Source organism: Chrysemys picta, chromosome 4 (genome assembly GCF_011386835.1).
Source record: "Chrysemys picta bellii isolate R12L10 chromosome 4, ASM1138683v2, whole genome shotgun sequence".
NCBI lineage: Eukaryota > Metazoa > Chordata > Testudines > Emydidae > Chrysemys > Chrysemys picta.
In genome coordinates this window covers 99,636,746-99,663,518 of record NC_088794.1, presented here as the reverse complement: position 1 = coordinate 99,663,518, position 26,773 = coordinate 99,636,746, and the positions used below count along the sequence as shown (strand labels likewise).

General features: G+C 40.1%; 1 protein-coding gene across 2 annotated transcripts in view; it reads left to right on the top strand.

Moving 5' to 3' along the window:
- FAM98B (family with sequence similarity 98 member B) overlaps positions 1-26,773 on the top strand; it is a 52,104-nt gene that overhangs the window by 5,923 nt on the left and 19,408 nt on the right. Inside the window, exons 4-8 of one of the 2 annotated variants that reach the window (XM_024111165.3) lie at positions 586-764; positions 13,389-13,469; positions 13,876-13,992; positions 22,698-22,865; positions 25,296-25,377. In XM_024111165.3, the coding sequence (XP_023966933.1) occupies positions 586-764; positions 13,389-13,469; positions 13,876-13,992; positions 22,698-22,865; positions 25,296-25,377 (627 nt within the window). The remainder of the gene's footprint in view (positions 1-585; positions 765-13,388; positions 13,470-13,875; positions 13,993-22,697; positions 22,866-25,295; positions 25,378-26,773) is intronic. The other variant, XM_005309764.5, reaches the window with a different exon arrangement.

Below are 26,773 nucleotides of genomic sequence, written 5' to 3'. Positions count from 1 at the left end.
CTTGTCTGTCAACCTTAATTCATGCTGTATGGATTATGATACACTCTTTAATGTCAGGATCGCGTAGGCAACCTCAGTTTTCACCTTTCGTGACTTTTGAACTCAGCTTGAAAAATGTCAGCCTAGACGATTAAAGTTTGGCAAAGGTATAAACAACTGAAAATGGGGTCTTGTAATGTGACATGTTGGGCAATCTTAATAGGTGGCACTGCCAGTTACACACATATGGGCAATATTTTGAGGATTTCTAGAGGAAATATAACTCGCTCATGATGAATCTGAAAAATTTATAAGAAAATCCCATATTAGAGAAAAACAGAATTATATTGGTGGTCTTTGGCAGGAAGGAAGGAAGCCTCTTCCCCAAAAAACTGAGTACCAACCAATTACATGCTTATAACTCTTTCTAATTAGTTTGTATAAAATAGTAACTCTTTGGCATTTTTCATTAAGTTTGCAGAACTCTGCCTACTCCTTTTCTGTTACGTTTGTATTACATGTATGTTTTATTTACTATGAGAATACAGGCACAAAAATATTTAAGATGTCTTAAAGATGCTATTATGACACTTTTTCTCTCTCTAGTATTTTTAAGTACAGAGCTTCAAGCTTTACAGATATTGCACAGCAAGCAACTTAAAAGTTCTCATTTGGAAAAGAATAACGAAATCTATCAGGAAGTGCAAACTCTCTGTGACTCGCTGGGCCTGTCAAAGCCATCATCTTCTGACATTCCTCTCTTGTTAAGCAACGTGGAGTCAAAGGTACAGATTTTTTTAGTCTTTAAATATTCTTTTACTATTCTTTTAAGTGTGAGACCCAATATTCTAGTTCATTAAAGTCCTGTCCAACTAGCACAAAGGTATTCTGGTTCTGAAAATAGTTTAACCCTGTCTAAACTGTATGTAACTGGTTTATACTAACCTATTTCAGTTACTATGTTAAATATGTATGATGCGCTTGCGATGAGATGTGATGTATACTTTTTAGTCTACTTCACCTTGTCCCACAAAGTGATAGTGTACTAATTTTCTTGATATGCAATGCAAGTAATTTTAAGTAGTGAAGGGGAAAAGTTTTAAAGTTAGGTCCACATAACTGGTTGTGCAATAATTTATCTGAATAAGTAGTAATCCAGACATGTATGTGTGTGAATGTATAATCATACCAAACCTCCACTTTTATTTTTTGGTTTGAAAATTATTTACAAGAACTTAATTTGTGAATGCCATTCTGTGAATTGTGGAATTGCCTGAAAGGGCCTGAATAACCTAAGTTAGCCAGTTCACCAAACAACTTAAGGAAAACCGTTTTTGAGACTATACCCCACCAGGTTCTAACTTGTTTGATTCTAATTTGATTCTCAATTGACTTCTGTGCTGTAGAATATAGAATAGGCTTTAGTTTCTTAATCATTTTAAATTATTTTTTTTTAAATGATATAAGTGTTAGAAGGAATGCCAGTATGCATTTCCATCCCTCAAAGTCCTCTCCACTCTTGAGTGTTCTTGAGCTTTTGCTGAGTTTCTTCTGGGGTCCCGGGTCCTTTCTCCTGGACCCCAGGCTTCTTTTCCTGATCATGGAATCTCCTCTCACTCGTGCAACAAGCTCCCTTTACCTTGTTCAGAACCCGTGGTTCAAAGGTTCTCCCTCCTCAAAGAACCTTTATGTTCCCTAGAGTCTGTATTTTATTTTATTTTTTGTAAAAGAAAGTTCTAACACCATGTTCCTTTGTTCATTCTTTTCTGCTGTGGATTTTCCGCTGATCAACCCCTTCTCCTCTAGACAAGCTGGGTAGAACTTGCTTTCCCCTAGCCTGCAGATATCCCATTGTTTTAATGTGCTCCCATTTGAGTGGAAGGCTACTCAGTTTTAATGACTCTCTCTTGTTCCTGATTCCCGAGATATGTGACACTAGCACTGGTAACGAATGACTTGTTCAGTGCTAGAGCAGTTTCATAAAATCAACCTAAATTCACAAATTTCATATAGATACATTTCCCAGACTGCCATAATTCTTATTGTAAAATGGGAATTATTATTTCAGAAGGATGTATGCTTTTATTTCAGCTTCTAGTATTAGTCTCAAATACTGCAAATGCAAAAGATATTGTATTAGTATGGTGAGATTGGTAACGCCTTGCATTTTAAATCGCTGAATCCCACACATCAAAGTATTCTTTCAGCCATGTAACTTTTCTGTTGTTTTCAAGCATGTGGCTGTACAACAGGCTAGATTATATAAGTAAATCAAGATAGTGACCCATTTATCAAAATCTTTGCGAATAACACGACACCAGTAGCCTAATTAGGCTACTAATTTTGCTTATTTGTAGGGATGTCAAGTGATTAAAAACATTAAATCCAATTAATCACATTGTTAAACAATAATATACCATTTATTTAAATATTTTTGGATGTTTTTCACAATTTCAATTACAACAAAGAATACAAAGTGTACAGTGCTCACTTTGTTTTTTATTACAAATGGTTGCATTTTTAAAAAAGAGACAAAAAATAGTGTTGCAATTCACCTAATACAAGTACTGTAGTGCAATCTCTTTATCATGAAAGTTGAACTTACAAATGTAGAATTATGTACAAAAAATAACTGTATTCAAAAATAAAACAATGTAAAACTTGAGTCTACAAGTCCACTCAGTCCTACTTCTTGTTCAGCCGATCGATCAGACAGACAAGTTTGTTTACATTTGCAGGAGATAATGCTGCCCACTGCTTGTTTACAATGTCACCTGAAAGTGAGAACAGGCGTTCGCATGGCACTGTTGTAGCTGGCATCACAAGATACAGTAACTCCTCACTTAAAGTTGTAGTTATGTTCCTGAGCAAAATGATGTTAAGCGAATCCAATTTCCCCATTAGAATTAATGTAAATGGAGGGGTGGGGGGGGGTTAGGTTCCAGGGGAAAAAAATTTTTGGCAGACAAAAAGGCATTATGTACATTTTAAACAATTTTAAACAAGCAATTTAATACTACAGTCATCATTCCTGAGTATGAAGCTTGATTGAGGTAGTGGAGTCAGAGAGTGGAAGAGGGTGGATTGTCCTGCTGTTCTTGCTGAACTTTCTGAACTTGAAAAAACACATCTAGAGATTGTTGTTTTGCTTTCCTTTATTTTTCTTTGTAAATTTCTTTATAGCAAGTCATTAGATGACCAACTCCCCTAATCACTTTGGAGCTGCATTCCCAGTCAGGATCGTCATCACTTGCATCAAGGATTTGCAAGCCAGCTTCAATCATTTGGAAAGCTTCATAAAGATGTTTGTCAGTCAAATTTCAATGGGTTGGTTGTTTTTCTACTTCTTGGACCTCTTCTTCCTTTGCTCTTGTCACCGCTAGTTGCATCAGATCTTCATTGGTTAGCTCTTCTCCGTGTGATTGCAGAAGTTGTGTAACATCGACTTATTCCACCTCATCAAAATCTGCTTTCTTGGCTAAACTGAGGATATCTTTCTTCATAGCTGGGACAACATCTTTAAATCCTTTTACGACATTGACACATTCAGGCCACAACTTCCCCCACGCACCATTCATGCATGCCTGAGTAACTTCAGCCCAGGACTCACCAATGTTATTGATGCACTTCAGGATGTTGTAGTCATGCCAAAATTGCTGAATCGTAGGTTTGCCTTCCCCATCGGTGCCTCTGAGCTGGTCAAAAGTACGGTGTAAGTAATGCACCTTAAATGCAGCGATGGCTCCTTGGTCCATGGGTTGGATGAATGATGTGGTGTTAGGTGGCAGAAAGAGACAATTTTGACGTTTTCGCACAGGTCGTCCAGTTGATTGGACGAGCCGGTGCATTATCAATAAGCAATAAAATCTTGAAATCAAGATTTTCCTTGACACAGTATTCCTTCCATGCAGGGACAGCATAGAGTCAGCCATTCTGAAAAAAATAGCTCCAGTTATCCATGCCTTCTTATTGGATCTCCAAATGACCAGAAGGTGTTCCTTTGAAAATCCCTTGGTACACTGTCAGTGGTTTCATCTTCATGTCTCCGACAGCATTACCACCTAGAAGCTAGGTTAGATGGTCTTTAGCTGCTTTAAATCTGGGCGCTGTCTTCTCTCGGGAAATGTAAGTCTGCTCAGGCATCCTCTTCCAGTACAGGCCCGTTTCATTGACATTGAAGACTTGTTTAGGGGAATAGCCACCTTCCTCAATTATGTTTTTGAGATAGTCGGGGGATTTTTTAGCTGCTGCAGTATCCACCTCACCGGACATCTTGATGTTATGCAGGTGGAAGCGCTTCTTGAACCGATCAAACCATCCCCGACTTGCTGTGAAAGTCTGTCTGTAATTCTTCACCTTGGTCTCTCTTCAAATTGTCATACAAACTTTTTGCCTTAGCTTGTATCACTAGCAAATGTAGAGGTATGTTCCACTGGTTTTGGTCCTCTATCCACAGTGAGAGAAGGCGCTCCATGTTTTCCAGCAAACTACTTCTTTATCGACTTATTGTAGTAGCACTAAGCGGTGTTACACACCGAGCACTTGCCCTGATCTTGTCGGCATTATTTCGAATTGTTCTCACAGTGGTCGGAGTAAGACCTAGAGCCATGCCAATGTCTACTGCATGCTCGCCTGCATGAAAACGCTTTAAAATGTCTAATTTAGTACCCAAACTAATGGGTTTCCTGGTTTTCTTGCTGCTAGTGGTACTGCTACTGCTAGGCACTTCGCTATCACTTATTGGATGTTTTTGACTTATGCTGGGTGATGCTCCTTCAGACGCGCATGCATGTGCTATTCTTCACTCGCTTCAGCCTGGAATGGCCGGGGTCATGCAGCATCAATCAACTATTGCCAGGGAAAGAATTTGGAAAACCCATGTCATTCTCCATGGTAATCTGCTCCCCTGCTGGAAGCCCTGTGGGTTTAGACGAGGACTAGTTATGGAGGTTCTTACTTTCACAGGAGCCCTGCTGGAGGTCCAAAGGCCTCTCTTCCAGGGTGCCCTGGAAAACTGACCCTGCTGTATCTCCCCTAGTAACCATCCACTCAGCACCCAGGCAGCATTGCAGCCAATGTAGTAAGAGGAGGAAAATAATGTTTGCTGCAGAACTTTGCCCTTCTCTGCTGTGTTCATGCAGGGGCAGAGAGATGCAGCTGGCATTAAAGTGAATGGCAAAGCTCCCGTGGATTTCAGACTTTCATGGGAGTAGGGCCAGGTTCTGTGCATATCTATGCTGCTTCTCCCCCTTGCTACAGTGAAGCAGGTGCTGGAACGCTATTCCTGTAACTTGCTTTGGGCGGGCTGCTGCCCCCTGTGTTCTTACCTCCCTCCAGCAAAGGGGGGGGGGGGAGCAGATAAAACATTGTTTATTCTGTCGCAAGACAGCAAGGCAGGGCCTCTGTTGTGCACCACCTGCAGCTGCTTTGCAGGCAGCTGGTGGCCTTGCAAGTGCTTGGTGTAGTGCCCTCTTCCCGAGTAGGGTCGTTGAGCCATAAAGCAACAGTGAATCGCTGGGGGTGGGTGGTAGTGTGCATGTGCTGTGTGTTTACAAACTTACTGTACATACAGTACAGTACTATAGTTGGGAGGTATCCCTGCCTTATCTCACACAGGCACAGCCCACTGGCACTGCAGACAATGCGGCAGATAAGGAGGCTGAAGGTGCCGTAGGTTAGGAGAAGCACCTTGTGCAGTGGCAGCTTCCCTTACTGTGCAAGTACAGGTACTGACTTTGCGGGGGGCGGGGGGCTCAACCCTTGGCCCACCCAGTCCACCCCTTCCCCCAAGCCCTCACCCTTAACCCGCCTATTCTCCCGCTCCAACTCCTGCCCCTTTACTCCGCACGCCGCGTCCTCGCTCCTCCCCCCGCCCCCTCCAGCCTCCTGCTCACGGCAATCAGCTGGTTTGCGGTGTTCAGGAGGCAGGGGAGGGACAGGGGATGCTGCATGCCACGTCCTCCCCCCTCCCCTCAGCCTCCTCAACGCTGCATACTAGCTGATTGCCACGGGCAGGAGACGGGGGGAGCAGGGGAAAGGTGCTGGGAGATGGGTGGGAGGCGCTGGGGGGGCATGTTCTGTCATGGAGCAGGAACATAACATCGAAACAAAGTTAAGCGAGAGGACGTTAAGTGGGGAGTTTCTGTATTTACGTGCCAGATGCGCTAAAGATTCATATGTCCCTTCATGCTTCAACTAAGATTCCAGAAGACGTGTCCATGCTGATGACGGGTTTTGCTTGATAACGATCCAAAGCAGTGGGGACCGACGCATGTTCATTTACATCATCTGAGTCAGATGCCACCAGCAGAAGGTTGATTTTCTTTTTTCGTGGTTTGTCTTCTGTAGTTTCCGCATCGGAGTGTTGTTCTTTTAAGACTTCTGAAAGCATGTGCCACACCTCATCCTCTGAGATTTTGGAAGGCACTTCAGATTCTTAAACCTAGGTGAAGTGCTGTAGCTATCTTTAGAAATCTCACATTGGTACCTTCCTTGCATTTTGCCAAATCTGGAGTGAAAGTGTTCTTAAAACGAACAAAGTGCTGGGTCATCATCTGAGACTGCCATAACATGAAATATATGGGGAAACATACAATTATTTCCCCAAAGAGTTGAGTCACAAATTTATTTAATGCATTATTTTTTTTAATGAGTGTCGTCAGCATGAAAGCATGTCCTGTGGAATGGTGGCCGGAGCATGAAGGGACATATGAATCTTTAGCATATCTGGCACAAAAATACCTTGCAATGTTGGCTACAAACGTGTCATGCGAACGCCTGTTCACACCTTCGGTTGACATTGTAAATAAGAAGCAGGCAACATTATCTTCTGTAAATGTAAACAAACTTGCTTGTCTTAGGAATTGGCTGAAAAAGGAGTAGGACTGAGTGGATTTGTAGTCTAAAGTTTTACATTGTTTTGTTTGAGTGCAGTTATGTAACACAAAAAACTACATTTGTAAGTTGCACTTTCACGATAGAGATTGCCCTATAGTACTTGTATGAAGTGAATTGAAAAATATTTTTATCATTTTTACAGTGCAAATATTTGTAAAAAAAAAAATAATATAAAGTGAGCGCTGTATACTTTGTATTCTGTGTTTGTAATTAAAAACAGTATATTTGAAAATGTAGAAAAACATCCAAAAATGTTTAATAAATATCAATTGGTATTCTATTGTTTAACAGTGTGATTTTTAAACTGCGATTAATTTTTTTGAGTTAAACCCGTGAGTTAACTGCGATTAATCGACAGCCCTACTTATTTGCCATCTCTTTTTAATCAGCTGTTTTCTCCCCAGTTCTCAAAATCAACTAGTCCAGCCAGCAGACCTCTGTAAATTAAAAAAAAACCCTCACATACGGTATGTCTACACAGCGATTAAAAACCCACGGCTGGCCTGTGCCATCTGACTTGGGCTTGCGGGGCTTGGCTAAGGGACTGTTTAATTGCAATGTAAATGTTCAGGCACGGGCCTGTGAGGTGGGAGGGTCCCCGAGCCTGAACATCCACACTGCAATTAAACTGCCCTGTGAGCCTGAGTCAGCTGGCATGGACCTGCCGTGGTGTCTAATTGCAATGTATGCATACCCCTAATCTGATTGCTTAAATCATGTTGTCAAAGTTGTAAGAGACAACAAAAGAAATCTTTTCAAGCAAATAATTTTAAAACTACATTTTCAGCTCAGGCTGATTACTTTGAATGTTTAGTACACACATAGCTGCTAGTACTAAACATTCCTATGTACTTCCGTGTGCCATGATGAAAACTTATACAACAACATTAAAAGACCACTTCACTAGAAGTCGATTCAGGTTCACTTAGCATTAACAACTGCACTGCATCTGCTGGTTTTGCTGTAAAAGTCAAGAGGAATCCTAGATTCTAATTTAGCTGAAAAGGCCTTTGAAAAACCATTTCACACTAGTAATACTCAATTTAGCAATGGGTATTATGTGAAGATAAAAATTCATCGTGTTACCAATTGGTTAACTATCAAGTGTAATTCTATATGACCCTTGACTAGTCCCTGTCATTTTTTTCAGTAGATCAATATAAGCACTTTTAAAATTTAGATTTGGTCTATATGCTTTAAATACTTTTTTTAATGTCAAATGAACATTATATATATATATATATATATATATAGTAAAAAAGACATGCACCACGAATGATGTCATCACTGAAATAGTTATACAATGTAAGACTATGATTCATGAGGAGCTCTGCGGGGAAGCTCTATATTGCTCTAGTTTTGAAACAAAAGAACCTCTCATTCTGAATGTTGAGTGGAGCAACAGGTGTGTGTGTGTGTGTGTGTATATATATATATATATATATATATATATATATATATATATATATATATATATGTATATATATGTGTGTGTGTGTGTGTGTATATGTATGTATATGTGTGTGTATATATATATATATATATATCTCTGACAGAATGGGGGGGAAAAATAAGGAATCCAGCAAATATACATCGGACTCTTACATCTCCCAGGTCTATCATATCTTGCAAACTTGAAGGTTTTTTTTCCCCCCCAAAATATCCTTTGTCTGCACTGATGTATAAAAATATTATTGCTGTAACTTATGTAACAGGTACTGAAACAAACAGAAAATTCCAGTGCAAACTTTTCTTTTTATGTGAAAACTATTTTGTACTTCTCTTCCAAAATGCCTGCCAATTCAGCAATGAATTGATACCAGCTATGCTTGCTTTGGGGCATAGGTGTCAAAACTAGTGTATTAATCCATTGTGCCATATTGTATGCAACTATTAAGAATTAATGGTGCAATTGTTTCTTCACATACTCATTTTATACATATTAAAGTTTTCCTTGTCCTAGCGCTTGAGAAATATTGTAGAATCTTTATGCATCTTCGATTTGTGAAACCCCAGGGCTTCACAATTTGTCCAGCTTTTGCTTGACTTTTTTAAAACTTATAAAAGAGCTACAAGCTTAAAGAAAATTAAAGGAAAGGGAGGAAAGCAGCTTAAAGAAAATTAAAGGAAAGGGAGGAAAGCAGATTTAACGCGTGGGATTTTTAATTGGTAGGTACAGGATAGCTGCATATTTTAAAACTTAATAGATTTTAGTGCAATAACCAGAAACTTGGCTGTGTCTTTTTAAACAGTAGAAAAACAGATCAGATGGTTCAGTGACTAACATATTTACTAGAGGATACACATAATTTTCAGAATTGCCCTAGAAATGCACAGTGGTGACAGTGATGTTGTAAAAATATCTCTTAATTAGTCAAATGTGTGCTCCTGCAACTATGACTTCTGGATGGATCGGTTGTCTTCTATGACTCTGATCTACTCATCTGTTTTAAGTACACAATAACCATATGTTGAGGTTGCTTTCATATGGCATGTTTCTAAATTTGCTTTAAAGGGTATGTCTTCACTGTAGAGTTAGCCTAGGCTCTTATTTGGGTATTTCTGTTAACCCTTCTCAGTTCCACATGCAAAATACCGTTGACATGAGTTTATTGGTGCTTTCTATTCAGGCTTGCTGGCTTGTTTGGGACAGCAGACTAAAGCATGTGTGCTGCTTTCACGCAGGCTGGTAACCCATCCAGTTTGCAGTGAGAACATGTGCTAAAGCACATGTGTGCTGATAGTCATCCAGTACCTTCTCCCAAATTCCCCTGTGTGCCCAGACAGCAAATTCTCCCACAACTCACTGGGAAAGAATCACAGAGCAATTCAGCTGGAAGCAGCACAATGAACCATCGGATATGCCCCCAAAAGTCCTAGTGGCATACGTGAGTGAGTACAGCACCAGCGAGGACACAGTAATTTGCATATGGCTTTGTAGTGTGGCTGCTCATGCCCAGACTCTGTTGTTTGTGGTGCTGCTGTAGTGTAGGCATACCCAAAATGTTACTACTTTTTTTAAATTAATGTTGCTGACTAATAAAGTTGACTCTGGACGGAAGTGTGTATGTATTCCTTTAAACTCACAAAAGTATGGTATAGAAGTTAGAGAAATTTTCACAGCTCATCGGTTTAATCTCCCAGCCAATACAAGGTTGTTGCCTCTAGAACATCTTACAGTCTTTGTCTAGTTTCTTATAAACAATGGGGCATCTCACTTTGAGGACACTTTTCCTGATGTTTAAATTGTCTGTTCCTTAGTTTCATTGCATATGGTATAGTCTATCGTTGTGTGTTGTCGGTAAATACTAAGAGAGTTGTATCTCTCCCTTCTCCCTTGGCATTGCTAAACCATATGCATTTGGCACTTCTTAATCTTTCCTCATGAGTCCATTCCTCCAACCCACTCCTTTTTGTTCCTCTTTTCTAGATTCCCTATTATGTCTCAATCTTTATGCTAATGATAGGTGTGTGGAGCTGACCTGAGCATTCCAATTGTGCCTGTCCTATATTGAGCATATTATCTATGTTTATGGCTTCTTCCTAATGATTATTGGATATGGAGCCCAGAATTGTTGTAGTAACCCTATCCCATTGCAAATTCATGTCTGATTTGCTGTTAAATCTCATTTCTAGGTCTCCTTTAGCATCAGTGCTTTCCAGGTTTTCTTTCCCACATTATGCTTGTTTTAGATTTTTTCTTTTTCCTCTCGGATGTCTGGGTTTGTATTTTTTTCCAAAGTGAATCTCACTTTGATACATTTTGCTCTTCTTTGTGATCTCATTAGAGCATTTAAAATTACATTTCTGTCCCAGACTCACTCTGTGTGTGTGTGTGTGTGTGTGTGTGTGTGTGTGTGTGTGTGTGTGTGTGTGTGTGTGTGCGCGCGACTTCTTTCAGTGTCATTTCTAATTGTCATTTAATGTGCTTCTTATTCCCTCTTCCTATCAATCCTTGCAGTTCACCAACTATGCCACCATAAAGGTTGTTACTTTGCCATTTATTAGCCTTAGTTCAAGTCCCATGATAGTATTTATTTAAGCCAATTTGACTTTTGAGGCAGATGTTGTGATATGGTATACAAGTAGTTTACTAAAATCCAGGCACAGTGGCCAGACCCTTGGCTATGGCTGAGGAATGCGCAGCTCGTACTAGTATATGAACACGTGGCTTTGAAATTCTCCTGATCCTGGTATGGTATATACCAGAGTGGTCCCCCTGTTAATTTGGACAAGCCTGAAGTTGGCTGTAAATTATGCAGGCTGCTGATGCCCTCAAGGAGCCAGTATAGCAGATGGGGGATCAGTGGGGCATAAGGAAGCCCTGGCCATGTCCTCTTTTCTTATCCATAGTCTCAATGTGGACAGCACTGGGGAGGGGGTGGCAGAGGAGATTCTAAACCAGGGGTAGGCAACCTATGGCATGCGTGCCAAATGCGGCACGCGAGCTGATTTTCAGTGGCACTCACTGCCTGGGTCCTGGCCACTGGTCCGGGGGGCTCTGCATTTTAATTTAATTTTAAATGAAGCTTCTTAAACATTTTAAAAACCTTATTTACTTTACATACAACAATAGTTTAATTATATATTATAGACTTATAGACAGAGACCTTCTAAAAACATTACAATGTATTACTGGCACGCAAAACCTTAAATCAGAGTGAATAAATAAAGACTCAGCACACCACTTCTGAAAGGTTGCCCCGACCCCTGTTCTAAACCACCAGAGGATCACCTTACACTGTCTAGCAGGCCATTTTGTGCTGGAGTCAAACCAGTAAGTTTCTAGACCGTTTTCTACTCATTTCAGTGTGCTGTTAATAATCTGTTGTAGGCAAAATCACAATTTGAAGAAACTTACTTCAGTGCTTTCTGTCTGTGTCACTGATGTATGGGAAAACAAACTCAAAATACCATATTTTCCAAAAGAAAAGTGGAGGAAAGGTTCTTGCTCTCCTCGGGCTATATAAACACTCATATATGAGACATACTGAACAGAAATTTTCCTCTTGGTTTTGTTGACACCAAGAAAAATAAAACCATGAATCAGCTATAAAAAAAGAAAAAGGGGAATGAATTAATTCACTTAAAAATATTGCTACTAAATAGGTTTCTTAACGCATTGATTATGCTGTAGATTTTGATTCCTAGTGACAGCTTAAAGCTGCTTCTTAACAATTTATTGCAAAGGTCCTATAATGTATATAAAATATAGCAGCTCTCTACCCTCTGACAGAAAGGTCTAGGATTGTTGGAGTTTTAGTGGAAAGAGAATTTGGAATTTATCCTTATACCATGTATCTTCTACAAATGCCTGAGTGTGTACATGCAGGTAATTTCAGCCTTGAGGAAATGATCTGTTGGTTTGCCTTGGGTCTAGGTTTATAATGGCATCCTTTCTTAAGCTGTCATAATTATCCTTCATAGAGTGTAAAATTGCATCAGTTCTAGCTTTATTTTCATTTGGATGATTATTGTCTAAACACTTTCGTTTAAAAAAACAAAAATTAATGAGGGTACAGTCTCTTCTCCAAGCATCCCAAGTTTACATCCTAAATTTGTTATGGACTGTACTGTTCAGATGCACAGAATCCTGCATAAAGGATCAAATATTTGAATGACTGCCCACATAATTTCTACATGACTTTGAGGCCAATTGAAGAACTGCACATGAAGAAAACAGCTGAATGAAGAGGGAACTAGTATCAAGGTGGGATGGAGCAGTTTACTATGATGAAAGGGATGATGCAGATAGAGCAGTTAGGAGGAAGGTAGAGGAGAGCATAGAGAACACAAGGGGAAATAAGAAATTAAAGGCAGAAATGTAAGTAGGGGTGGTGCTGGTCAGACCTCTGAAGATAAAGATGTAGAATTGGATACAGAAAAAGCTAGTAATGGGATTAAGAGAGAAGTGGCAAGACAAGATCTTTAGCTACTACACCTCTACCTCGATATAACACTGTCCTAGGGAGCCAAAAAAATCTTACCGCGTTATAGGTGAAACCGTGTTATATCTAACTTGCTTTGATCTGCCGGAGTGCGCAGCCCTGCCCCCTCTCCCCTCCCCCCCAGCACTGCTTTACCACGTTCTATCAGAATTCGTGTTATATCAGGTCGCGTTATATCGGGGTAGAGATGTACTTTTAATACTAGCGCTTATCTTTAGCTTCATATATGAGGTAGTTGCTCCCAAAATATTTCACTTCACAATTGTTGATGGGTCATTTGGTGCTGGATTTCCTTGTTTCCAGCTGCTACATTGTATTCGATAGCTAAAATACAATAAATATTTCCGTCATTCTAATTTTCACTGTAAGTAATTGTCTCATTGTTAAGATGTGGCCCTGCTATAAAAATATTTGAGACTTCCTCTTACAAGCAAGCTAAAATATCCTAGTCTAATTTTATATGAAGATATTGAACACCGCATAATAGCACCAATTTTTGGTAAAAACTTGTACGTTTGGGAGCATGAGTTGTTTTCTGAGAAGGGTGTGTGTGTTTTGTTTCAGATCAAGGACATTCTTTCAAAAGTAAAAAATACCCATGTGGGGAAACCACTGCTAACAACACCTTTGAATCCTGATCAGACGGTAAAACCCCTCTCCATTTTACTTTTCTTATTTCAAAATTAATGGGCAAAATTAATGCTGGTGACCTTATTTTCTGGCTTTTCATACTTGTTTTGCAGTTTCTATTTTAAGTAGTGTGATAGTGAATGTTCAATGTTAAATTTGATTTAATGGTATAATACCTTTATGACATCCTGTTCAAATACTTCATACACTAGTTTGTTTATAGATCGATTTTGTTACATGAATTTATATAAAAAGTTGTAGAAGATATTCACTTACATTGTAGCAATTGGTCACAGCCCAATTTTTGTTAAGTGGTTTTTCATGATGGTCAACTGTTGATAGACATTTTCGTTGGTGAGGCAGGTTAGCTTGTGTATTTTAATGGAATCAAATATTTGTCCTATTTATTGCAATGCCGTAGGAAAGATTGGAAAAAATCAATGATGCCCTCTGCAGTGAATATGAATGTCGTCGTCGGATGTTAATGAAGCGGCTTGATGTGACCGTACAGTCCTTTGGATGGTCTGATAGAGCAAAGGTAAACATGCTTTATTGTTTGCTTCCTGTAGGTGGTGGTAGTTTGTTACAATTCTCCAAGCTGTCTTACTGAAGATATCTCATTACAACTAACTTTTCTGAGCACTACTTGTAACATACATTCCCTGCATGTTGTGGAGAGAGAAAGGTTTGACTAAACAGTCAAATCCACCAATCCTTGTGATCCACATAAATTCTAGTGGTGTTCTTCACTTGAAGATGTCAGTCTCCCTTTATTTTTGTTTTTCCCTTGTGGTATTGTAGGAAAAAGCTTTAAAGTGTTCCTCATACAGAGAGACACGCTCATCCACCCCTCGAGAGCTACAGAATCCTTGGGATTGGTCTAAAGAACCTACTAACTGAATGCTGCCAGTTAATGAACCCCAAGCTTTTGAACCCAGCACAAGGGGGAGGGAGTAGCTCAGTGGTTTGAGCATTGGCCTGCTAAACCCAGGGTTGTGAGTTCAGTCCTTGAGGGGGCCTTAAGGGATCTGGGGCAAAAATCTGTCTGGGGATTGGACCTGCTTTGAGCAGGGGGTTGGACTAGATGACCTCCTGAGGTCCCTTCTAACCCTGATATTCTATGATTCTGTGACATACTCAAATAGCCATTTGTCTCTCCTCTGCTAGTTTCAATTCATACTTTATCAAGGTGAACAGTGGCTTATATCAGAAAAATTCAGTTATCAGTAATGGTTCAGTGAGCCAGAAAGGTGGTATCTGCCTCATGGGGAAGTTTCCAAATCACTACTATGGGGTATGCCTGTTGGTGGTATAGTTTTTCCAAAAGACTTAAAAAAAACTGTGGAACAAACCATTTACGCATCAGTAACTGTCTGTCCCACTATCCTAATGTCTGAGTATGTTTTCAGATTGTTATGTCTAAGCATTTCTATGGTGCTCACTGTTTTAATATATGAACACTTGAAAAAAAGAGCGTATTAATGATCCTAGCATCTCTGAAAGGTAGAGAAGTATTATGAGGGGTGCTGAGAGATTTTGGGGAGGCTGAGGCAAAATCTGAAACATTCGCCCCCCCCTCCCGCCTTTGCAAAAAAAAAAAAAAAAAAAAAATCATCGCTTCCACGACCAGAAGGGACTATTGTGAGGCATCTACTTTGGCCTGCAAAACACTGGTCATAGAACTTCCCCAAAATAATTCCTACAGCATACTTTTAGAGAAACAGCCAATCTTGATTTAAAAATTATCAGTGATGGAGAATCCACCACAACCCTTGGTAAATTGTTCTAGTGGTTACAAATTTACACCTTATTTCCATAAGAATTTGTCTAGCTCCAACTTCCAGCGATAGGATCATGTTAAACCTTTTCTCTCCTAGACTGAAGAGCCCATTATTAAATATTTGTTCTCCATATACGTACTTACTTTTAAGTAAGTCACTTTTAACCTTCTCTTTGTTAAGCTAAATAGTCACTATAAGGCACGTTTTTTAATACTTTAATCATTCTCATGGCTTTTCTCTGAACCCTCTCCAATTTATCAACATCCTTCTTGAATTGTGAGCACCAGAACTGGACACAGTATTCCAGCAGTGGTCACACCAGTGTCAAACATAGAGGCAAAATAATCCTCTCTACTCAAGACTCTTGTGTTTATGCATCCCTGAGTCCTGTTAGCTTTTTTGACCACTGTGTCACAGTGGGAGCTTGTGTTCAGCTGATTATCCATCCTGACTCCCAAATCTTTTTCAGAGTCACTGCTTCCCAGGAGAGAGTCCTTCATCCTATAAGTATTTCCTACATTTGTTCCTAGATGTGTATATATTTACATTTAACTACATTAAAATGCATATTGTTTGCCTTCACCTAGTCTACCAAGAAATCCAGATCACTCTGAATCAGTGACCTGTCTTGTTCATTATTCCCCACTCCTCCAGTTTTTGTCATCTGAAAACTTTATTGGTGGTGATTTCATGCTTTCTTCCAGGTCATTGGTAAAAAGGTTAAATAGCATAGGTTCAAGAACCGATCCTGCGTGACTCCGCTGGAACACAACTGCCTAGTGATAAGGCTAAGATTTTGTTGCCGGCACAGAGTGCCCGAGAAAAGCAACAGCGGGGTTCGTTGCCCGGTGTGCTTCGCACCAATGAACACACACCAGGGTGGAGAAGCAATCAAAGCTTATTTGAGATCTCAAAGCAGTGCAAGGAGACTGGCACATCTCAGATCAAGCACACCATCATAAGCAGCTTTTCTCTTTTTATATATTTTGCTGCTAAGCTTTTTCCTTCCCCCCCCCCGGGGTAATAGTTTACATTAAGCAAGTAGCAAGCAATTACATTTAAGCAGTTAAATCATCTTGGCGGCTATAAGTCCAGTTTGTTAGTAACTTCTCATTGAATTATTATCTTGTCCCTTTCCTTTGATATGTTATTTTGCCTTTCAGCCAGAAGTATGCAGGCCTCATTATTACCGCTTGGCACCGGTATGAGCGGTGCTGCACCTGATAACTGGCTGTTACACATTCCAATTTCTGCATCTGGCTTTTGAGGTCGATTAGAGTTTAAACATGGAAGGACTTTGGTTCATTTAGGCCTAGTGCAGGAAGGCTTCATCGACACTTGTGGTCTTCCACCCTCCCAAGTTACCTAGGGTTATGCCTAATGACACCAACAATTTTGTCATGGTTTTTTTTAGTAAAATTAATGGACAGGACACATGCAATAAACAAAAATTCACAAAACCCATGACCTATCCGTGACTTTACTAAAAATAACCAGGGGTAGGGCTAAATAGGGGGAAGAATGGAGTTCCATGGTGGGGAGGGCGCAGCAAGGGGCACAGCCATGAGAGGGCACAGCCCCCACTCCGGAGCTGGCCGCAGCTGCAGGACAGGGCGCAGAGCCCGGCTGCAGTTCCCCCACCCTCTGCAAACCACAGGGCAGGGGCTGCAGGGTCCTGATTGCAGCTATCCAACCCCAGTTGCAGCAGGGCAGGGCCGCACAGTCCTGCCTCCAGTCCCCGCTTCAGCTGCTGACAGCTGAAGCGGAAGAAGTCACGGAGGTCTGCTAAAGTCACAGAATCCATGACCTCTGTGACTAAATCATAGCCTTACTCAATGACAATTACATATTGAGACCTGTCAGTTAGCCAGCTTTTAATCCATTTAATGGGAGCCATATTAATTTTATAGCTTTCTAGTTTTTTAATCAAAATGTTTTGTGGTACCAAGTCAAATGCCTTAGAGAAGTCTGAGTACATTACATCAAAATTGTTAACTTTATTAACCAAACTTGTAATCTCATAAAAAAAGATATCAAGTTAGTTTGACAGGATCTTTTTTCCACAAATGCATGCTGATTGGTATTAATTATATTACCCTCTTTTAATTCTTTATTAATCAAGCCCATATTAGCTGCTCCATTCTGATCTTGCCTAAGATTGATGTCAGGCTGACAGGCCTATAATTATGTGGGTCATCCCATTTGCCCTTTTTAACAATTGGCACAACTTTAGCTTTCTTCCAGTCTTCTGGAACTTGCCCAGTGCTCCAAGACTTATTACAAAAAATCAACATTAACCATCCAACAAGCTCCTAAGCCAGCTCTTCTAAAACTCTTGGATGCAAGGTATTTGGACCAGATAATTTAAAAATGTTTAATTTTAGTTTCTATTTAACGTCCTCAAGAGATACCAGTAAAATGGAATAGTGTTATCACCATATGAGGAAACTATATTATCTGCTTTTCTCCCAAATACAGAACAGAAACATTTATTGAACGCGTCTGCCTTATTATTCATAATTCTACTATTTCCATCTAGTAATGGACCTATATCTTTGTCAAGATTCTTTTTATTTATAATATATTTTAAAATGTCCTTATTATCCTTAACTCTTGCTGGCCTTAGATTTCTCTGTGTCCATTTGCTTCCCTTATCAATTTTCTTCAGTTCCTAACTTCAGCTTTATATTAATTATTCTCAACTTCCCCTTTCCTCCATTTGTTTTTTCACTTACTCTCTAAACCTGGTCAATTTTTTGACCAGTAGGCCGCCTTCCTGGATTCTGGGATTGTGGCTTTTTGGGCATCTAGGAAGGTGTTCTAAAATGATTCCCAGTTATGATTCATTTTTCTGATTAAATTCTACCTCCCAGTAGTTTTGACTCATAATTGTTTCAGTTCTGTGAAATTAGCCCTATTAAAGCACCAAGTACATATATTACTGGTCTGGACTTTCATAATGTGCAAGCAAAATAATGTGTTCATGTCATGATCACTTGTACCTAAGCTACCATTAATTTTTAGATCTGTGATCAGTTCCTCTTTATCTGTTAAGACAAGGTGTAATGAAGAATTCCCCTTTGTTGACTGCAACGCTTTTTGAATTAGGAAATTGTCATCTATAATGTTTAGAAATTTCATAGATGTTTTAGTACTGAGTACATGTGACCTCCAGCATGTCACTCAAATTGAAGTCCCCTTTGATCATACAAAATTTTTCACTACACATCGTTCTACATAGGTGCATAAGGAGGCAGTTATCCTGTTCCCTAGTGTGATTTAGTGGTCTGTAGCAGGCACCAACTAATACCCCATCTTGTGCTTTATCTGTTAAGGATATAGATCCGTAAGCATTCAAGTTCATTTTCTTGTGAATTATCAGTTACTCAGAAACGGGCAATGCCATTTTTGACCTAGAATGCCACTCCCTCCCCTTTTTTGCACTCCATCCTTCTAAATAGTTTATAATCATTGATTTTTAACATTCCAATTGTGTGAATCATCCCACCAGGTTTCAGTAATACCCAACTAAATTGAATTTATACTCATAAATGAGTAATTCTAATTCCTCTTGTTTGTTACCCAGGGTCCTAGCATTGCTGTACGAGCAATTCAAGAATTTCTTCTTTTCATGTCCCTTGGTTCCCTGATTAAGTTTGTACTCAACATCTCTATTTTTGTGCGAAGTGCTCCTACCTTCTCTCTTTTTCTACTCTCCCTTTACTGCTGAGGAGAGGCCCTTCTGTAAGTGTTGGAGAACAAACTTACCTTGAAGCCGTGGCTCCTGTCCTGCTGGTCTGGGCCCAGCTCTCTGCTCCAGGTTTTGCAACCTGGTGCCAGGTTGTAATGTTGCTCGCTCAAATTTGCCCAGCTGCCTCTCCTGAGAGGCACTGCAACCCTGTATGGCAGGCTGCAATGCCACTCAGTTTGAGGAGCGCGAGGGTGAGGATCAGGGCAAATTGCCCCTTTTCCTCCGCCCGCCCCCCGCCCCCATCCCCGGCAGTGCTGGCTATTTTGCAAATTAGGAAGTTGAGCCACAGTGAGGTTGTGATTTGACCAGTAGACACACAGGAAGCTTATGGAATCACTGGGAATAGCACAAAGACATCCTAACTCCCAGTTCTGTGCATGAGCCACAAGACTTTACTCATAAAGGAATACAATAGTTTAGGTCCTGTCCATTTTTAAACTGGTTTAAGGCTTTGCATGCATACTGAAAATAATGGAAAACAACTTACAGATCTGTTTTTAAAAACCTACCTGGTGTTGTCTGTTGTAGCTTAATGCAAGTGCAGACAAAACCTCAGTTGCATGACTCTCATTAAATATCAGTGGGAGTGATGCAGCTACATCTTCGTATGCAGCTTTGAAAATTTATTCTCAAACGTTCAGCTATTGCTTCTTTGTGCACCTCTCACCTCAGCAGCTTCCATGAATGTTGATGCACTGTAGGAGAGGAAAGGAAAAAAGAGTTAACTCGCTGTGGTAAGGAGACTACTGCATACATTTCTTTCCTTTCTTCCTCTCCACAAACACATTTTTTTTCTTGCCTTATGACTGAAGGACGACTGATCCAGTAGAATTCAGAGCAAGGCAACTTTTATTTAGGTGCTTAAATAGGGATGTAAGTGCCTAACTTTAGACACCCAAGCTTGAAGATGTAGGCCTATATTCTTACGATTCTATACCAAGGATAAAGTAGAGGTTGTCTGTCTTATATTGTTCCACACTGCTCTGTGTACAACTATATAAATCCTCACATTTAAATAATTTAAAATAATTATTAATAAATAATATTAAAATTGTATTTAATTTATGACCGTAGCTTAAATTGACTTTATTTGAGTCATTTGATATCGTATTAGTTCCTAGATGTGACATTAAAAACTATTTAAATAGCTTTTGTTCAATCACGAAGAAAGTGTACCATTGTTTTATTTAATGAAGTTAAAGTGGTGAGATGAGTCAGCAGCCTGTTCTTAGAAAATCTGCAAAAACTAAATACAGTTACTGAGATTTCCAGAAGGCCTATTGTAATTTTGTATTAAAGTTCCATTACTGGGTAGATTTTCAAAGGGTTGAAGCGCAACTTCCATTTTGAGGGTACAATTTTTGCCTGCAAAAATGAATTACAAGTGCAAATCTGAGTACTTATGTCTCTTCATACCTGAACACAGATACACATGAGGTAGCAAGAGGCACAATTACTCAATTTTATAGCTGTTATTGAAATTACGAATGTAAAATGCAGGTATGATATTGGTAGGTGCAGATTGCACCTGGAAAAAAGAACTGTCATTTTGGAAAATTTTAAATTTAGCCTTGTGAAATCAATTTTCAGTTGCATATAGCGTCTCATAACATGTACATGGAATCTTATAAATATTTATCTGAGAACAATATATATTTACAAGAGCAGATTTCAGATCTACGTGATATATTCATATGACTGACTGTTTATTTTTGTATAGCTTGTAAGATTTTGGGGGCAGGGGTTTTGAGCCAGGTGACTCCTTAATTGGGGAAAAAAGTAACAGGTTACAGAAGAAGCTACAGAGATCCAGATCCTTCTCTCCCTCTTTTCCTTAATACTTTCAGCTCTAACAATAGGTGGAAAGGTTCATTCCTTAAAACCTGCAGCTCTTCTTGGAGATATCTTCAGAGAGGCATTTTCTCTCCTCCCTACCTTCTGGTCTGGAGCCAGGTAGTGTAGGCAGCCTCCTTCACCTGATATTGTCCTGAATGTTATACAGTTGGGAAGGACTTCAGATAATGCTGGGTGAGATTTAACTTAGTTCTGTTCGATTAGTTGAGGAGTGGGGGGCAGAGCTGCAGAGAACATCCACCCGTCTCACATCAGGCTTGCCCCTTTTTATACCCAGATGTGGCCCTCAGGCCAAAAAGTTTGCCCACCCTTGATTTAGATATTATTGGCCCCAGTGTTTCCGCTTTTTGACCATGGTGTTTCTTGAATTCAGGTATTGTTTCCCACGGTGGGAAAGTCCTACTGTCAGTCATTCCTTAACAATATATTACTGCAGGGAACAGTGTGTCTCCAGTGTTAACAGGCAAATGTCCAGTTGCTCTGAAGCTCCCAGTCTCCCAGGGAGCATTTTTTTTCTCTCCCTTTGTTCCCTGTTTTTAAAAAGTTCATATTTTCTCTCCTTGTCAGTTTCTTTTCACATTCTGCACAATGTCATTGTAGTTTTGCCCTTCTTGCTGGTATCTATGCAATACTGACTTCTTTTTTTTTGTAATCAATTGACCATATTTTAAATCCTTTAAAATAGCAGCCTTATTTCTAAAGTGCTGGACCTTTGGATACTTTGGAAAATAGAGATTCCATTTGTTTCCAGTGAGAAGGAGAGGTGTTGTGGTGGTGTGATGAATGTGGGAATTCTCAATATTTTTATGAGCTATCTATATGACTCTGTAACTGTCATGTTGGCATTGCTATCCATTGGGGGGGAAAGAATTTATTTTCTCCATATGGTGTGGGAGACCAGGGTAGGTATTTGAGACATATAGCCACTAGGACTGTCTGAGCTGGAATAATACATTTGATTGGAAGCCCTACAGAGACCATGGAAACCGCAATGATCAAAATTTAACAGCTGCAGAGGCAGCTGAAGATGTGAACACAGCATGGCTGTGTCCAGAGAACAAAGACAAAAGGTACTAGGTGTCTACGTTAAGAGCTGAACTGTCAGAGATACAGGATAGTCACCTGAAACTAATGGAAATGAAACTAGACACAGAAGGGAGGCAGAGATGGTTCCTTCAGCAACATGGCTCAAGGGAGCCGTGACTTGAGCCAATCTGAACTGTCTTAACCTTTGCTTCTCTATGTTAACCTAAGCACTTTTAGATTAGTCACCTGGTACACATAATAAATTGTTATCTTGTTTTTGAAAAGACTGCATGCAAATACATACTGAGACCATTGCACCATGAACGGGTATAGTACAGGCCTCCCGCAGGCATCTGGGTTGACTGGATTTGCTGCAGGGAGCCACAGAGAGACAGGGATGGCTGGTGCCCAAAGGCTCAGTTTTGGACCCATGGACGCTGTGGGCCTTCCCCTGTAGAACTGTGTGGACCCTTGGGGTTTGACACATTAAAGGTGTCACTCACAAGGGACTGGTTACAGGATGGGGCATGGACTAGACCATGTCAATTTGTGATAGGTAGTACTAGGCTTCAGCATTAACTAAACACCTGCATTGCCCCTTTTTTTTTTTTTTTTTTTTTTTTTTTTGTACAGTAGCTGATTGTTGTGAGCAAGGCCAAGAGGCATTTATAAGAGTGACTGGCACTGTTTTTACTAAGGTAGTTTGAATGTCTAAACTTTGTGCTCTGTGTAAACTCACACTGACTATAAGTCACCAAACAGCCATTGAGCATTTGCATTTTTGTACATGAAATACTTAGCTACTAAATTATATTTGACTTTATCATTTAGGTTAAAACAGATGACATAGCAAGAATTTATCAGCCCAAACGTTACGCACTATCTCCTAAAACAACCATTACGTTTGCCCACCTTCTTGCTGCTCGAGAAGACTTATCAAAGATCATAAGGACAAGTAGTGGATCTACACGAGAAAAGACAGCCTGCGCTATCAATAAGGTATACTTCTCTTTCTCTTGTGGATTTATAGAGCTATTGAAAGTAATCTGGTATAATAACTGATAATGTATAATTAATGATATCTTTAGCAAGAATTTTGACTTTTGCTTATCCTCTATAATATGGTTTTCCTTCTTTTTTTGCAAACTTGTATTTAGTGCGCTGGAAAAGGAAGGGCTGCAGCAGTCCCATAAGTATCACTACAGCTCCATTATCCTAGTTTTTGTTACAAAGTACACTGCACCCTCCTTTTGGTAGCCTGTAGTGTACAAACACTACACCCCTGCCCCGTACAGGTATAAATAGCAGCATAGACGGTGAGGCAATGCTTAAGCAAGTAAAGCCTCTCCTGAACCATGTGGTATGAACCCTATAGAGCTCTCAACTCACCGATGCAGTGCTTTCCCTGTCTACACTGCCTCCCTGCTGCAGGATCCTTTCCCTGCTGCATTGAAAGACTCCAGCAGCAAGGAAAGGCTCTGGCAATTCTCCACTGATGAGCTTTTCTGCTCTGCCTCCCCCTTGCCAGAGCCTTTCACTGTTACATGTAACTACACACTGCAGTGTGAACACAGCCTGCTTTTCATTGTGGTGCATGACTACGCATCCCCTACATGCGTCCTCAAGAGGTGAGTAGTGTGTATATATAGACCTACAGTCACTTCCACACTGAGAGAAAACAATTCTAGATAAGAATTGCAGTGGATGGAAAAAGGAGGATTTAGAATCTCACGCCTCCTACAGTGGTATTCCTTTTTTATGCTTCAAATCTGTCAGTCCCTGGGGATGACAAATGCTTGACTCTCTTCTGGAAAATTTGCCAGTTCACTGCCTCCCAGCAGCAACAGATGGTCCACCATCCTGCTTTCTCTGAACTTGGAGCAAGCCTGAGTATAAGAATGAACTGTCTACTTCAAGATCTCTTCTCTCAGAGGAGAGATTCCATTCAGGATAAAGCTTAGGAAGCAAAGGTGGTCATCCCTATGGGTATTGAACCTCAATTATATATATATATAATATAAAATAAAAAAAATCTTTCCTTCAACTTCCAGAAGAGACCTCAGTATACCTCTAATAATTACAAAAGCATGTAGTTAAATTGGAGTGGGAATTACCAAACAAGATTAAGAGGCTCTCTAATCTGTCTAAAAAATCTTGTGCTGGTACAAAACAAACAATCAGACTGCCACCCTCCCAATAGTTTTATTCAGCCATTGCTAACGTAAGGGATTAATTGGACAGCCATTCAAAGGCAACCTTCTACCAAAAGCCAGCTAAGCCTCTACTGCTTCTTCAGTTAGTTAGGGATGGCAGGCTCCCTATCAAAGGAGAATCCACTGAACCTAAGGGAGGAAGGACGGTCTTGTGATTGAGGCACTAGGTCTCAGGAGATCTGGGTTCAATTCCTGGGGATCTTGGGCTAATTACTTAATCTCTCTGTGTCTGGGTTTTCGTTCTGTAAAATTGGGGATATACTTCACATTTTCGTTGTAAAGATAACTCCTTTAATATTTATGAATGCTATGATGCTGGGAACCAGAGAAGTACCTAGCCCATACCAGAGGACCATTATTTCTAGATAAGATGGTACTGTCCTCTTTTTCTCTCTACCACTTTTGAAAGACGTCCTAAATCAAGGATTGTTAGTGCACCTGGACCCACGGATACTCAGCAGTGTAGATGCTAAATAGAAACAACTGTTGGGAGAGGGGAAGCAATTAAGTCTCCTAGCTTTGAGAAAAAAATAAACAGACTTGGAATATGCTAAAATTTTGTTCAGTTGTGCTTCATGGTGTAGAGAAGAACATGAAGAATCAAAGCATCAAACAAATTTCTAATTCTGGAATACTGCTGGGGTAGTCTGGCGATTGAACTGAAGGCATACACTCTCCAAAAGCATTCATCAGCATATTGGGGGTGAATAGTTCTAGGACGTCTTCTCCTCGTATCAAGTGCTTTTTCACAGCAGTCTCCCTATTTAACCTTCTGGAAATATATAGGGGAGCCCTGTGGAAGTTGAATCTGTTGTTGGACACATTAGTTTTGATTTACTTCTCCATTAAAGTAGCATTACAGGTGGCTACCACTTGAGCAATGGAAGTCTTGAACTGGGAGAATTATCCCAGTACTGTACCTTCAATGCTGTTAAAGAGGTATTCTTCCTGGAGCCTGCTTTAATTCCAAAAGTTCACTCTTTCATAGAGTGGAGATCATTCTTTCCCAATTCTGCACCAAACCAAAACACCCCAAAGAAAGGCAATGATACATGCTAAATGTCTGCAGGGTGCTCAAAACATGTAAGATCACACTCCTATAGAAAGTCTTGTATCCTATTTGTAATATAACACCCATGAGGTAAAAAAGTATCTATTGGGTAGTTAAAATTTTGCATCAAGAAGACTTGCAAAACTAAAGTTCTGAAATCTTTAGGTAAAAGTGAAGTCAGCAAAGCAGAGCAGTATCCCCTTCATGGGCAGAGAACTCCTTTGCATCATACGAAGAAATCTGCAAGGTAGCAACTTGTCTATCTCTGCATGTGTTCATGAGACTTGACATGTTAGCCATCCAAACTTCAGCGGATTTCTCCTTCAGAAGGCTGTACATTGTGGTATCTCAGTTCTTTTTCTGAATACAGCCTGCAAATAATTAGCATTAAAAGCCTGCTCTTGAAGTTGCACTGCTGTTTTTTTTAAAAAAAAATCCCACTGAAAGGATGGTGAGCCTGTATGAAAGTGAGAGTAAAAGGTGGTACCTGATGATTCTTTGAGTGGCCCAGTATATTCCTGCTTATGGGTAATGCACTGACCAGTGCAGCCCAACTGTGGAATCTTCTCCAAGCAGTGCTCATGTGCCCCACTCATCCCTCCCCTCAATGTTTGCTAATGTTCTGAGGGGAAGGGCATAAAAGGGGGCTCTGTGCCCTCTATTGCCTCGTTTCTTCATACCTCAGCACCAGGTGAAGTGAACAGTCTGTTCCTGAGGATCCAGGGTTTTCTCATACTGTAGTGTCCTATAGGAATAGTCTATTAATATTCAATTAGTTTTTTGTAGTTTTAATATAGCTAGTGTGTTTTAATTTACAATATGAAACATCGCATCTGGTATTCAACATTTTAGGAGTTCCTTCAAGAAGTAGGATGAACTTTTGCAACCTGTTAAAGCAGTTTGTGTGGCTCTTGCTTCCTGCCAACCTATCTCTAAGAGGGCAGATAAACACACAATGTCTTCCTGATGGCCCTCTGTTTAGCAAGGGAGAGCAATGTGTTAGGCAGATAAATTAAGCAGGGACAGCTCTCAGATGCGTGTGTGGTCGTTTAAAGGACCAAGTGTCGTAGGCCGGTTTGCAACCAGGTTCAACAAGAAGTTGTGCTTTCGTGGGTCACAACTGAGAATACCAAATTCAGGACGAGCTGCTGGGGAAAATGGCAGACGCTCCCTCCCCTCCCCCTCCTCCCCACCCAAAAAAAGAAAAGAAAAAAAAAACAAAACCTGGTGGTTATTCTTTCATGAGATATACCAAACCAGCAACAAAAGTAACTTCTGTCTCACCTCACTGTCTAACAAGTCAGAAATGCACCCTCCATAGGTATTCCAGTCTTGGATTCAACACCCAGACACTAGACTTAATGATGAGTGGTTATTTAAAACCAGCTTCATCAAACAAAAGGTTCTTCTGATCCCAAATGGCCAGCCATACATCCACGTCAATATACAACTCAGATCTTACCCAATAACCATGCTGATGCCAGTCCTTTAGTATCTAAAATCTAAAGGTGTATTTATAAAAAGAATGAAAGGTGAGAGTTAAAATTAGTTAAAGGAATCAAATACATAAAATAAATGCAAAGTTCTTGGTTCAGGCTTGTAGCAATGAAGGAATAAACTGCTGGCTTGTTAAATCTCTGGTT